A 12419-nucleotide genomic window follows, 5' to 3' on the forward strand; every position below is an offset into this window, starting at 1 on the left:
GCCAGAGCTTGTCCACGTGTATCGAGATCTCGCCTTCGCCTTCGGCTCCGCGTTGGCACCTGGGAACACGTGGCTGGCGCGGCGCTCGGGCTGAGCTGGGATTGGCGTGTGCGCATGCGCAGTCACCTACAGCACCGCTCCCCTTGCGTTTGCGCGGTGCGTTTAAACCTAAGACGTATGTGAATTGTCCAGTATACCAGAAAGAGCGCTCTATAGAGAGGCAAGAGACCTTGAAACCATATCTGGCTCTGCCTCTTACTGGCTGTGTGACTTTTGACAGGTCGCTTGACTTTAATGAGCATCGTTTTTCTCATCCATTAAAAGAGGATAATAATAGCATGCACTGATTGCCTCACAGGGCCATCAAGGGGCCCCACAGTTGAATCAAGGAGTCATATCATGACTTAATCTGTGAAGTTATAAACTTCTGAGTCCCTCATACCCTCAAGGGAATGGCTGGCTGGCAGGATGAGTGTCAGAGACAGTACGGTGGAATGATTAGGACCATGAAACATGGAGGCATGCAACCATCCTCACTGCCCCCAGCTAAGGCAATGAGCTTCGCTGAGCCTCGCCGTCCCTATCTGTAAAACGGAGGTAATAATAATACTATACCCAAAGGATTGTTGTGAGGATTAATGAAATTATATATTTGAAGTGCCTAATGCTGTGTTCACCCCTTAGCAAGTTCACAATCAATTGGAGCTATTATTTTTATTATTACTAAAACCACCTCTAAAGATAGAGGGGACGTTGGGCACAACAGAGCATTCCAGAGGCATTTGGTTTCTTTTCCACCATGTGAAACTAACCTTCAGCAAGTTCTGCAGTTGCACCCATTTCTCCTAATAGGAGTCACCCGTCCAGCTAATGAGCTCTGGGGAAATTGTCTCCTCATTCCCTGGAGGTGCCAGTCCAGTAAACCAGTAGACATGAAAGTGGCTGAGATCTGCCACATGCAAAGTTTTTCCTGCTTCTGAGTCTGAGCCCTGCCCAAGTAGCGCCACAAGCATTAACAAAATTCCATCTCATTTGTCACTTAACCAGTGAAAGATAAGGCCCTTCATGATGTGGCCCAGGCCCACCTTTCCAGCCTCATCTGGATTAAGAAGCGCAGCCATCAGACAGTGTGACCAGGTGACAGCCCCAGTCACTCTGCCACTTTCCCTGAAGAAAGCGTTGAATGAGGGCATACCTAGAAGAATGCAGCCCAGCACACGGAGGGCGGGCCCCTGGAATCAGCTCTGGATTTGAATTGCACATCCAGCACCTATCAGCTTTGGGGCCACATTGTCCAACTCTCTGAGCCTTGTGTCCTACTCTGTAAAATGGTGATAATAATAACCACCACCTCACATGGCTTTTGTGAGGACTGAGGAGGGAATGACTAGCACTTAGCACAGTGCCCTGCATTTGGTCGGCTTTTAACCACGTTAGTTCTCCTTCTACCCTCCCCACTGATGCTCTGTAGAAGTCACTCATTTCATCCTCTGCACCCACAGACCCATGGCCAGACTTGGGATCACAAGGAAAGTGTTTCTGGGCAATCTGAAAGAGGGTATCTGCTAAACCCTGAGGCCTGCAGGGGCTCTAGGCAACCCAACGGGTAAATAAGCAATACACCCAGAGAAGGAAGGAAGTTTTTGTACTGGGGGAAGGAGGGCTTGTGGTTACAAGCATCAGAGGGTGATTCAGCACCCAGAGGAAACCATGAGAGGCCTGCCAGTCATCACTCAGGGTCTCCTTTTGAAAACCCTTTCAGCGTGAGAGAACAGCTGGAAGCCCCCTTCCACCAAAAGGTAAGGAAGGGTATATGGGGACCTCCTGGGTGGGTAAAGGCACAACCAGATCCCACTCACCCCAGGCCAGGCGTCCAGCACTCAGGCTTTCTTCCAGCCCCAGCTCAGACACACCTGTTCCTGGAGAGGGGGGAGGACTGACGGGGAACAGGAACAGGGAGTCCATGTGGCTGATCCCTAGACCTCCCTGGGGCACGTCCTCTTGGGTCAACGGAAATAGAGTGAGGAGGGAAATGTGAGCCCCCTGGGGAGCTAGAAATGGGGAGGGGAAAAGACACAGGCCCTGCCCTGCACCAGCCTCCTTCCCGCAGGCTGAGCCAAGTCAGAACTCTCCCAGCTTTCTCTGGCCTTCAGACTCCAAATCCAATAGCAGAAGCTTAACACTTGACCGTGAAAGGGGGGCAGGTGGGGAGAGAGAGTCCCAAATTTTGAATACCTACTGTGTGCTCTCATCAATCCTCACAAGAATGCTCTGAGACAAGGAGTCAACCACTTTTTTAAAAAATTATAATTATCCTCACTTCTGTTCACTTTCTTTTCTTCTTTTTTTTTTTGAGGAAGATTAGCCCTGAGCTAACTACTGCCAACCTCCTCTTTTTGCTGAGGAAGATGGGCCCTGAGCTAACATCAATGCCCATCTTCCTCTACTTTATACATGGGACATCTACCATAGCATGGCATGCCAAGTGGTGCCATGTCCGCACCCAGGATCCAAACCGGCGAACCCCGGGCCACCAAAGCGGAACATGCGAACTTAACTGCTGCGCCACTGGCCAGCCCCCCTTTTTTTTTTTTTTTTTGCTGAGGAAGATTCACCCTGAGCTAACATCTGTTGCCAATCTTTCTCTTTTTGTATGTGGGTCACTGCCACAGCATGGCCACTGACAGACCAGTGGTATAGGTCTGCACCTGGGAACCAAACCCTGGCCGCAGAAGCAGAGTGTGCTGAGCCTAACCATGAGGCCACCAGGGCTGGCCCAAGGAGTCAACCACTCTTAACAGATGAGAAAACTGAGGCTTAAAGAGGTGAAATGACTACCAAGGCTGTAGAGCATAAGGGTTAAGCTCTTTTTTTGCCCTAAGGAGCTTTCACATTTGTTTGTCCAGATTTGAATCTAGACTTTGCCATTATTAGCTGTCACCTTTGGCAGGTTACTTACTCTCTGTGTGCCTCTATTTTCCCGTCCCTAAAATGAGAATAAAAATACGTATTTCATAAAGTTGTTGCATAACCAAGTGCATTAATGTATGTAAAGTGCTTAGACAGGGACTGGTGCAAAGTAAGATCTCAGGAAATACTTGGCTCTTACTGAGGCTGTTCAGAGATTCAAGCTGTGAGTAAAAACCAGAGACCCCCAACTCCACACTCATCACCCCTCTCTTTCTGAAGGCTGCTCACCTTTGCCCTCCCTCCACCCCAGAGCAGACCCCTTCTTGCCATCTACTCCAACCAGGCAGAGTCTTCACTGCACTTCTCAGAGCTAGGAGTCCCCTACACCTGCAAGACATGTCCTAGAGAAAGGGCCCACCCACAGGCTGGCTGCTCACTCTCTGGATTATGGGATAGCAGGTGCCTGTGGGCCAAACTGGGGGGTTGGGGGCCCAAATTGAAGTAGGGTCTGTCATTCATTCATTCATCAGATATTAATTATGTATGAGAGTTTGGAGTAGGTACTGGGAATGTGGTGGTGAACAACAAGGACCCAGTCTTGCCCTCATGGCACTTACAGTTTAGGGAGCAGCCACAACAATGATAAACAAGCAATTAGTTAACTTTGAAAGGAAACTTGGCCTCCAAGGTGACTTGGGACCCAGGAAGGAAGCATGTGATTCAGAGACGGGAGGAGGGGACTCAGGAGTTCCAGCCTGGGATGGACTGAGCCTCTGTTCTGAGAGCTTGGCTAGACCCGGTCTGGGGGATGGGAGAGCCCCTGTGGGCACCTGAACCTCTACTCCAGACGCTGAGGTTATTTCGAGTTGGTTTGTTGTCTCTTGTTTTGCAAACAGCGCACTAGAGCCTCCTCCTCCCTCCCCCCCTCCTTCCAGATCGAGGCTATTTATTCCTAGTGACAAGCCTGAGGATCCCAAGGGGGGTGGCCTCAAGGACCTGGAGGGGCCTGTGTCCCTGGCAGGCGCCAGTCCTCCCTCCCGGGCACAGGGAGGAAGCCAGAGGGTTGGAAAATGTAGAGGTGGGGGAGGAGGGGTTCCCTCCACCGTCCCTGCAGCACCCCATCGATACATACTCCTCACAACCCTCCCTAAGAAGCCCAAAAATCACGGGGCCAAGGATTAGGGTGTCCCCTGGGTCTCAAAGGTCAAAACTATTCCTGGGCACGGTGGAAACCGAGGCAGGACTTCTCCGCACAAGGATGCAGCTGGAGGTGAGGAGGTGGTTACTTCTGTTTGCCACTCAGAATTGTGGAATAAAGCCCTTTGAAGGTCAAGGCCCTATGCGGCTGGGGGTGGGGGTGGGGGTGGGGGTGGGGGTTTCCACTCTTCGGTCTCTGTTTCCAGAGAACACCTTGGTCCCCATGACAGCAGAGTCGAATTCACCCCCGCCTCCAGGCTGGATTAAGGCCTCGTTTACAAACTCGGGCTGAGTGTGACCCCTGGGGGTAGAACTAAGTGGGGCGGGGTCACGAAGGGGGCTTGAGGACCCTTGGTTCTCAAATGGACCCTGGTCGGCTGGGTCCCGTACCCCTTGCCCGAGATGAATCGAGCAGTCTCCCGCTTGCAGCTGGGGGGGAAGGGGGAGAGCGGAGGGAAAAAGGAGGGCAAAAGCTCCAGGGAGGGAACAGGGGCGGGGTCCTGGCCGCCCTGGAAGGTTGGGAGCGCCAGGTTAGGCTGGACCGGAGGAGGGGGGCTGGGGCGAGCTCCAGTCTGGAAGGGAGGTGGGGGCGGGGTCTGGCCCCCGCCTCCGGGATGGGGGGCCGGGGGCGGGGTCCGCACCCCGCGGGCAGGGGCGGCCGGGGGCGGGGTCCGGGCGGGGCGGGCCCCCGCGCTCACTTCCTCGGGGAGGGGTTGGGGCCGCGCTCCCATCGCCCACACAGTCCGTGTGCAGCCGGCAGCCTCGCCGGCAGCTCGTCCGGCGCCCGCTCGGCCCGGCCCGCAGGTACTAGCCGCCCAGGGACGCGGCCCCGGGGTCCCCGCCCCGCCCACGCCCGCGCCCCGCTCCGGCCGCCCGCGTCGAGGTGAGCTCCCCTCCGAGCCCGGCTCCGAATAGCAGTTCCCGGCGCCCGCCCCCTGCCCCCCGCCCGGGGCCGGCTGCGGGCACGCCGAGCCCGGGAGGGCGCCCCCCGGACCGCACCGCTCCGGGCCGCCCGGCGGGGCGGGGGCTGCGGCGGGAGTGAGGCGGGGGAGGGGGCCAAGTTTGAAATGGAAAAGCCTGAGTCGAGAGAGAGGCCGGGTGGGTTCGAGAAACTGAGGCTCGCGGAAAGCCCGGAGTAGCGAGAGACCGGGACGGGGACGGGGACAGGAGCGACGACAGGCTTAGAGTGGAAGCTGCAGAGATCACCGAAACGGGGACAGAAACTTGGCCGGAGACTGACCGAGAGACAGACCCGAGGCATAGGGACGGATGCAGGTTTTGTGGAGCATTTTAAGAAAAAGCATACAGTGACCCCAGTGAACACGTCGTAGGATGCTTCGCAGGGCCTTGGGGATTCCTGGGCAAGTGAGGGGCCCTGAAACCCAAGCTTCCTTAGCCTGGTGGTGAATCAGCCTCTGTTAGGCCTATAAAGACAGTAGGGGATACAGAGATGCTAAGGGGTAGAAAGGAGAGTGGGGTGAGGACCAAGACATTCTGCGCCATAGAGACCCTGAGAGGCCAGACTTGGGCATTCAGAGGTAGAAATCCACAGAGGCCAGCTGTTGGGAGATAGCCAGTCGGAGATACAGAGACGCTCACAAGGTAGAGACAGCTGCTGAAGTGTGCAGGACACAGAGACTGAGATTAATGGAGGCGCTCTGACGGCTTCCAAGACAGACCCTGAGACTCAGGCCTGGAGAACTGGGAAGCAAGGATGTGGGGAAACTCTGGGCCAGCTGAGTCCCCATGAGGAGAAGACCTGAGACAATAAGACTGCGAGCAAGGAGGAGCCCCACGCGTGCACCAAGACAGCCCCAATTTATTTTTAAAGTCAAATCTTGGACCGTGGCGTCAGCCCTGGGGGACCCGGGGTGAATGAACTGTTCCTCTCCTGTCCCCAGAGCAGCTGCTGGATCCTGCTTCCCACCCCCCCTTCCCCTAAACTGCTCCAACTCCCAGGCCCCATGGGGGGAGGGGAGGGGAGAAGAGAGTGGAGACTTTGGGGTTGGTGCCTGGTAGCAGGGGTTGGGGGTGGGGGGAGTTCGATTTCTCCCCTTAAGTCTCCTGTCAACTCCTAGGAGCTGGGGGAGGGGTCTGTTCTGATCTTGACTCACAGCTGTGGGTCCTGGCCAGGGTCCTCCTGGACACTGGGGAGTAGAGGGGGGCAAAAGGGTTGAGTGGTTGGCATGGGTAATTGGAAAGGCTTCTGGGTGTCTTCCAATCACAGGGCTGGCAGCTGAGGAGAAGAGCCAGGCTCCTGTGCCAGTGATGTCACCCAGCATCTCCTTTCCCCCTGCTCTTAAATGCTGACCACCCCCTCTGCCACCACAGCAGCATTTCTAGGGAAAGAGAGACAGGAAAGGGCTCCAGGCTGGGAAGCAGGGGACCTGGGCTCTCTAATACCTGCGTGACCTTGGGCATGCCCCAACCCTGTCCCTAGCCTCTGTGTTCAGCTGTACAATGGAGATGCTATACTGTCCTGCCTGCCTTTTGTGAGATCTGAGGAGATGGTGGGTGGGAATGCACCTTGTGAGAGGCAGAGCAGCATGCAGGTGTGTACGCCTGTGTACCTGTGTACCTGTGCAAGGGGTCTCGGAGTTATGCTCACTGAAGTCAGTCTGGCTCCAGATCTCAGCGAGCCTCATGGCCTGGGCCTCTTCAGTCCCCCCAGCAGAACTAGGGGGTTCCCTCTTTGTTCTCTCCCTGGGCCTGCACTGAGAATGTCCACGTCAAATCCCCCGCCAGCTCCCTGACCGGGGCCTGGCGGAGAAACTCTTGTCTGACCCCAGTATGAGTGAGGGGCTGATAGTAAAAACGCTAATAGCTACTATTTACTGACAACTTACCGTCTGCCAGGTGCTTTCCAAGGATCGTCACGTTTAAGCCTGACAATGACCCTAGGAGGTACACAGTAATATTAGATGGGAAAATAGGCTCAGAGAGCTTCAGTGACTTGCCCAAGATCACCCAGCTTTATATTTCACAGCTTAAGCCTCTACACATCACATGCCCACAGCCATTTATCCCACTCTTCTGAGCTCTGGGAGGTTCCCTGGGAGGTGCCAAATGTGTGTGTCTAGGTCAGGTGTGGGAATGTGTGTGTGTGTGTGGGTGTGTGTTGGTGGGGGCAGGGGCTGGGAGCCATCTGGCAGACTGAGCAGTCTCCTCTCGTCCCACCACCAGCCATGAGGGAATACGGACTGGTTCCCTACAGTCCCCCAGCCCTGCCAGGGAAAGGGGGGGGGGGCGGGGGATGGGCAGAGACAGGTGGGCCTTGATAGTGCCCTTCATGCTGTCCTCACTAGAGCCCAGCTGGGCAGACTAGGGGACGAGGGGATTCTGGGAAGGAAGCAAGCCACGCCCACACCCTATTTGGGGTGCCCCTGTCTCAGAGTGGTGAGTGCCTCCCAGGGGGCGGACTCTGGGCTAGCCTGGGCCTGGGAAGGTGGCGGCTGCTTTGGGCCAAGCCAGGAAGGAAGGAAAAGGCCCAGGGCACTCCCGGATGGACACATGGCCACACTCCACCTGTGTGGCCCCCTGCTGCCCAGTGGCTGACAGCCCAGGCAATCCTCAGATCTTGGGCCAGAGGAAACTCGGGCCTGAGTGGCGGGGAGCAGACTGAGAAGGGGGGGTACCCTCCACCCTACAGCATAGCCACCACTCCAGAAGTCCCCACACTGAAGACCCCAGCTCCTGGGGCCTCCTGTTCTGGCCTGGGGTATGAACTGAGTGTCCTCCCATTGTACAGAAGGGCAGCTGCGAGCCCAGGAGCCATCCCTTCAGAAGAGCCAGGCCCTCCGGGCTTGGGGCGTCTGCTGGCGCCTGGAGTCTGAACTCCAAGCCAGAGCAATGCTTGTTGGCGAGAATTTCCCACTGGGGGTGGCTGAAACATGGAGAGCTGTTCCTTCAACTTGAGCCAGGGCAGGCTCTGGGGACTGCCATTACTGGGGTCTGACGCAGGGGGAGCGGGTTGGCAAGCTCCCTTGTGCTCCCTAGGCTCATCTGCAGCTGGGAGGTCATTCCCTTCCTATGGGTTCTGATGGGTCCTCTCCACCCACCCCAGGATCCCACTCCTTAGAGAGCAGGCTTCATGATGGAGGAGGCCGGGGGTGGGGAGCTCTGAATTTGAGGCTAGAGACTAGAATTAGGGACAGCAGAAGGGACTGGGAACCCCACTTCCCTACCCCCCCACTCCCCACGCTCCTGTTCCAGAGGCAGCTGTGTGGATGACCTCATCCCGCAAACATGCTTTGTTCCTGAGAAAATGGAAAGTGTCTGAGGTTTGGTGGGGGGCTGGGTGTCTGCAGCAGCAGCTCTCAGGGCTCCCTCTTGCCTGACTCCCCACCCAAGAGGGGGTCTGACTGGGGAGATGGTGTCTTCAGTGGCTCCCACTCTCTCACCTTTCCCTCCCCCTGCCCCAAACCCTTAGAAATCCGGAAAAGCTGGGGAGAAGCTGTCTCTCCCAGAGGCAGGGGGAGGGAAATAGTGACCCAGGGGATGGAAAGATCCTGGGGCTTTGCCAGTTGCTGCCAGGAGTGATGCCAGGAGTGATGCTCAGCAGGAGATGGCAGGGGGCACACTGCATGATCTCCACTTCCCCTCTCCCTCTCCAAGCATCTCATTTCCTTTTTTTTCCCCCTGTTGCTGGCAAAACTTGACATCTGGCCATCTGTGCTGCCACAGCTGCTGCAGATGTTGTAAGCCAAGGCTGCCCAGGCTGGTGTGACCAGCGACCCAGCGGGGGGTAGAGGGGGATGAGGGCAGAGGGTCCAGCTGGGGAAGCTTGGCTGTGTCCAGCTTGCAGGATTTCCTTCCTGCTTAAACCTAGGCTGAGTCTCTGAAGTCCTTGTTGCTGGGCCGATTGTCCAGGGAGGGGAGGCCCGAGTCTCCCATCAGGCCTCCTCCACCTCTACCATTCATGGGCCCAGCATCCCTCTAACATTCCACCATTTCCTGGATCAGGATGGGGGCAGGACAGCCCATTCCCATCCCTAAGCTGCCCACTCCAGAGCTCTGGGTATATCCCGAGGGTCCCTTCCTGGGAGTCAGGAGAGTGGGAGTGCTGTTCATATGAGATGGCGGGGGTGGCTCCCTGCCCCTGCTCTTCCCCTTTGGGGACAGTAAGGGACAGTGGAGGCTAAACTCAGACTGGGGCAGGAAATGACTCACTGACCCAGGAAAAGCCCCCTCCCCCCACATCTGCCAGGGCCCAGATAAGAAAACAACTTCTGCTTCCTGATTTTTTCCTGACCCCCTCCCACCCCCACTGTTAAATACAGAAATAAACGTGCGGGACTCCTGGGTTCCAGAAGCACCCCTTCCCCATCACCACCTGCTCTGATCTGGCATTTCCTATGCCTCGTCTCGCTTTTTTTAATGCAAAGGGCTATGCCACAGCCCCTCTGGGTGACCCACCCCCACCCCTTGTGCCCCACCTTGTGCCCCTAATAGGGCTCCCTCAGAGCCACCATGAGCGAGGCCTTCGACTGTGCAAAATGCAGCGAGTCCCTGTACGGCCGCAAATACATCCAGACAGACAACGGCCCCTACTGCGTGCCCTGCTATGACAACACCTTCGCCAACACCTGCGCTGAGTGTCAGCAGCTTATTGGGCATGACTCAAGGGTAAGGACCAGACAAGACAAGTCAGGGAGGGGTGGAGGCTGGTGGGAGGGGCCAAAGGTGCCAGTGGCCCTTCCATCCTCCCCGCAGGAGCTGTTCTACGAAGACCGCCACTTCCACGAGGGCTGCTTCCGCTGCTGCCGCTGCCAGCGCTCCCTAGCCGATGAGCCCTTCACCTGCCAGGACAGCGAGCTGCTCTGCAATGACTGTTACTGCAGTGCCTTCTCCTCCCAGTGCTCCGCCTGTGGGGAAACCGTCATGCCTGGTATGTGCCCAGGGGCTCCTTGTGTGCACGACTGGCATGCCTGGCATCTGTATAGGGTTCTTGCATGTGCAAGGGACTGGCATGTCTGTCTGATACATACATGGAGGCTGGGTCTAGTAAAGACCTACACACGCAGTGTGTTCCTAGAAATTTGGTGTCTGTAGGATCTGTTGTACCTGAATGCTCTTGGGAGCTTAGCATGTGCAGGAACTGACAAGCTTGGTACATTCCTGAGGGTTTAGTGTGTGCTGGACCAGTAAGCCTGGTTTATATCTGTGGGCTTCCCGTTTACAGGCAGACTGACACGCTTGATATACACCAAGGGGCTTAGCATGTATGAAGACCTGCATGTTTGGTACATGTAGGAGCTAAGAGCCTGCTGAGACTGTCATGCTTGGTGCATCGAGGCTTGGTGTGTGCATACAGATAAAGAGAGGACTTAACGTGTGGCAACCTGTATGCCTAATAGACAGGTGAAGGTGTAGACCATGTGGAGAAGGGCGTGATTAGGGTACGTGAGGGCTTAGCAGCTGCTGAATCCATCATGTCCAGGCCATTAGAACTTTGTGTGGGCAGAGACTTGCTTGCCAGGTATATGTGGGGTCTTGATATGTGTGCTGAAACCATTATGTCTGGTGTATAAAGGCTTTGCAAATAGAGACATCATGACTGTGACACGGAGGCCTGGTGTGTGCTGAGATAGTCCTTTCTGGTACACAGGGGGACTTCCCATATGCCAAACCCTCATGTCTGGTTTGTGGAGGCCTAGCACATGCTCAGCCAGCATGTCCAGTGTTTGGCAGAGCTTAGGACATGCAGTATACATGGGGTCCTGCTGCATGTGCATGGACACCACCCTGCTCAGGCTATGGGAGCAGCGGGGACTCTCCTTGGAGGGTAGCAGAGGGTGGTGGCACTTGGCAGCTTGGGCCACAGGCCTCTGAGTTGGACCCCTGTTCCCCACAGGGTCCCGGAAGCTGGAGTATGGAGGCCAGACGTGGCATGAGCACTGCTTCCTGTGCAGTGGCTGTGAGCAGCCATTGGGCTCCCGGTCCTTTGTGCCCGACAAGGGTGCTCACTACTGCGTGCCCTGCTATGAGAACAAGTTCGCTCCTCGCTGCGCCCGCTGCAGCAAGGTGGGGGCCCGGCCAGCGGGGTGGGGGTGCTTATCTCCACTGCACTCAGGGATGGAGGCGAGCAAGGCTGTCGTGGGGTGGGAACCCCCACTCCCCCCTACTGACAGATGCTGCCCCCACAGACACTGACACAGGGTGGCGTGACATACCGTGACCAGCCCTGGCATCGAGAATGCCTGGTCTGCACCGGGTGCCAGACACCCCTGGCAGGGCAGCAGTTCACCTCCCGGGATGATGACCCCTACTGTGTGGCCTGTTTTGGAGAACTCTTTGCACCCAAGTGCAGCAGTTGCAAGCGCCCCATCACAGGTGGGACAGGGGTCGAAGGACTGAGTGGGTGGGGTGCAGGCAAGGGAGTGGTGTCTGGTATTGGGAGGCTGAGGGGCAGGACGGCCCTCTAGATCTGCAGTGCTAACCTCCAGCTTCCCTCCAGGACTCGGGGGAGGCAAGTACGTGTCCTTTGAAGACCGCCACTGGCACCACAGCTGCTTCTCCTGCGCCCGCTGCTCCACCTCCCTGGTTGGCCAAGGCTTCGTGCCAGACGGAGACCAAGTGCTGTGCCAGGGCTGCAGCCAGGCAGGGCCCTGAGCCTGGGCCCCAGGCCCTCCCAAACCAGGGCTCCAGGACTAAGGCTCCTTTTCCAAACCATCTCTGGGACCCAGCCCTTCCCCAAATTGGGGCTCCCCCTGGACTCCAGGATTCAGCCTCCCTACTCCAACATCCCTGGAACTGGTACTCCCTGACCCAGGGCCCCCAAACCTGGGCTCTTATGAGCCTCCATGATTCAAATCCCCTCCCCAAGCTTGGACGCCAGAACTCTCCACTATAGTCTGTGTTCCCAGACCAAGCCCCTTCCCCAAATAAGGGCTCTAGACCCCCAGCCCTCCAAACCTGGACTCTGGGACCCAGGCCCCCTTCAATCTAGACTTCTCTCCAAAGACTGTAGGCCTCCTGTGGGTGCCTGAGCAGCCCTCCAAGGTGGACTATACTCAGGCTTGACCCTCCCCACCCCATCCCACCTCTACCCACAGGGCTGGGGCTGTCTGGACAGCAGAACAGGGGTTCACTGGTTAGGGGGTCCTAGGGTACAGGGTTTTGCCCAGCCCATGTCCGATGAGTATTTTCTCATTTCATTTCAGCTTCGTTTTGCCCAGAGATGGGCAGAGGGGTGGGATTGGCTCACCCCCTTCCAGATTCTGCAATAAAGCAGTGTGAGGAAGTGAAGGCCTCTGTGTGTTTGTCTGGGGATGCCGGGGGAAGGAATTCGCAGACCGAGGGGATCTGAGGCT

The 12419-nt window shown here is 56.7% G+C and overlaps 1 protein-coding gene across 3 annotated transcripts; it reads left to right on the top strand.

The window, feature by feature from the left end:
• Nucleotides 1-76: 76 nt before the first annotated feature.
• Nucleotides 77-12349, top strand: FHL3 (four and a half LIM domains 3). Of its 3 annotated transcripts, none has more exons than XM_008517899.2 (6): nt 77-1799; nt 9559-9732; nt 9820-9994; nt 10961-11130; nt 11253-11439; nt 11564-12349. In XM_008517899.2, the coding sequence occupies exons 2-6, from the start codon at nt 9577-9579 to the stop codon at nt 11716-11718; spliced, it is 843 nt and encodes a 280-aa protein (XP_008516121.1). In that variant the 5' UTR covers nt 77-1799; nt 9559-9576; the 3' UTR covers nt 11719-12349. The 3 variants fall into 3 exon arrangements, with proteins under 3 accessions (XP_008516121.1, XP_008516120.1, XP_070450186.1); XM_008517898.2 differs by lacking the exon at nt 77-1799 and adding an exon at nt 3628-4180; XM_070594085.1 differs by lacking the exon at nt 77-1799 and adding an exon at nt 4768-4990.
• Nucleotides 12350-12419: the final 70 nt, after the last annotated feature.

The sequence above is a fragment of the Equus przewalskii genome, chromosome 2, assembly GCF_037783145.1.
Source record: "Equus przewalskii isolate Varuska chromosome 2, EquPr2, whole genome shotgun sequence".
Taxonomy (NCBI): Eukaryota; Metazoa; Chordata; class Mammalia; order Perissodactyla; family Equidae; genus Equus; species Equus przewalskii.

What these genes read in the sequence shown, in the direction of transcription:
- FHL3 (XM_008517898.2), top strand. An exon ending in TGGGGAAACCGTCATGCCTG is followed by an intron (nt 9,995 to 10,960) that starts GTATGTGCCCAG and finishes TGTTCCCCACAG; the next exon opens with GGTCCCGGAAGCTGGAGTAT. An exon ending in TTGCAAGCGCCCCATCACAG is followed by an intron (nt 11,440 to 11,563) that starts GTGGGACAGGGG and finishes GCTTCCCTCCAG; the next exon opens with GACTCGGGGGAGGCAAGTAC.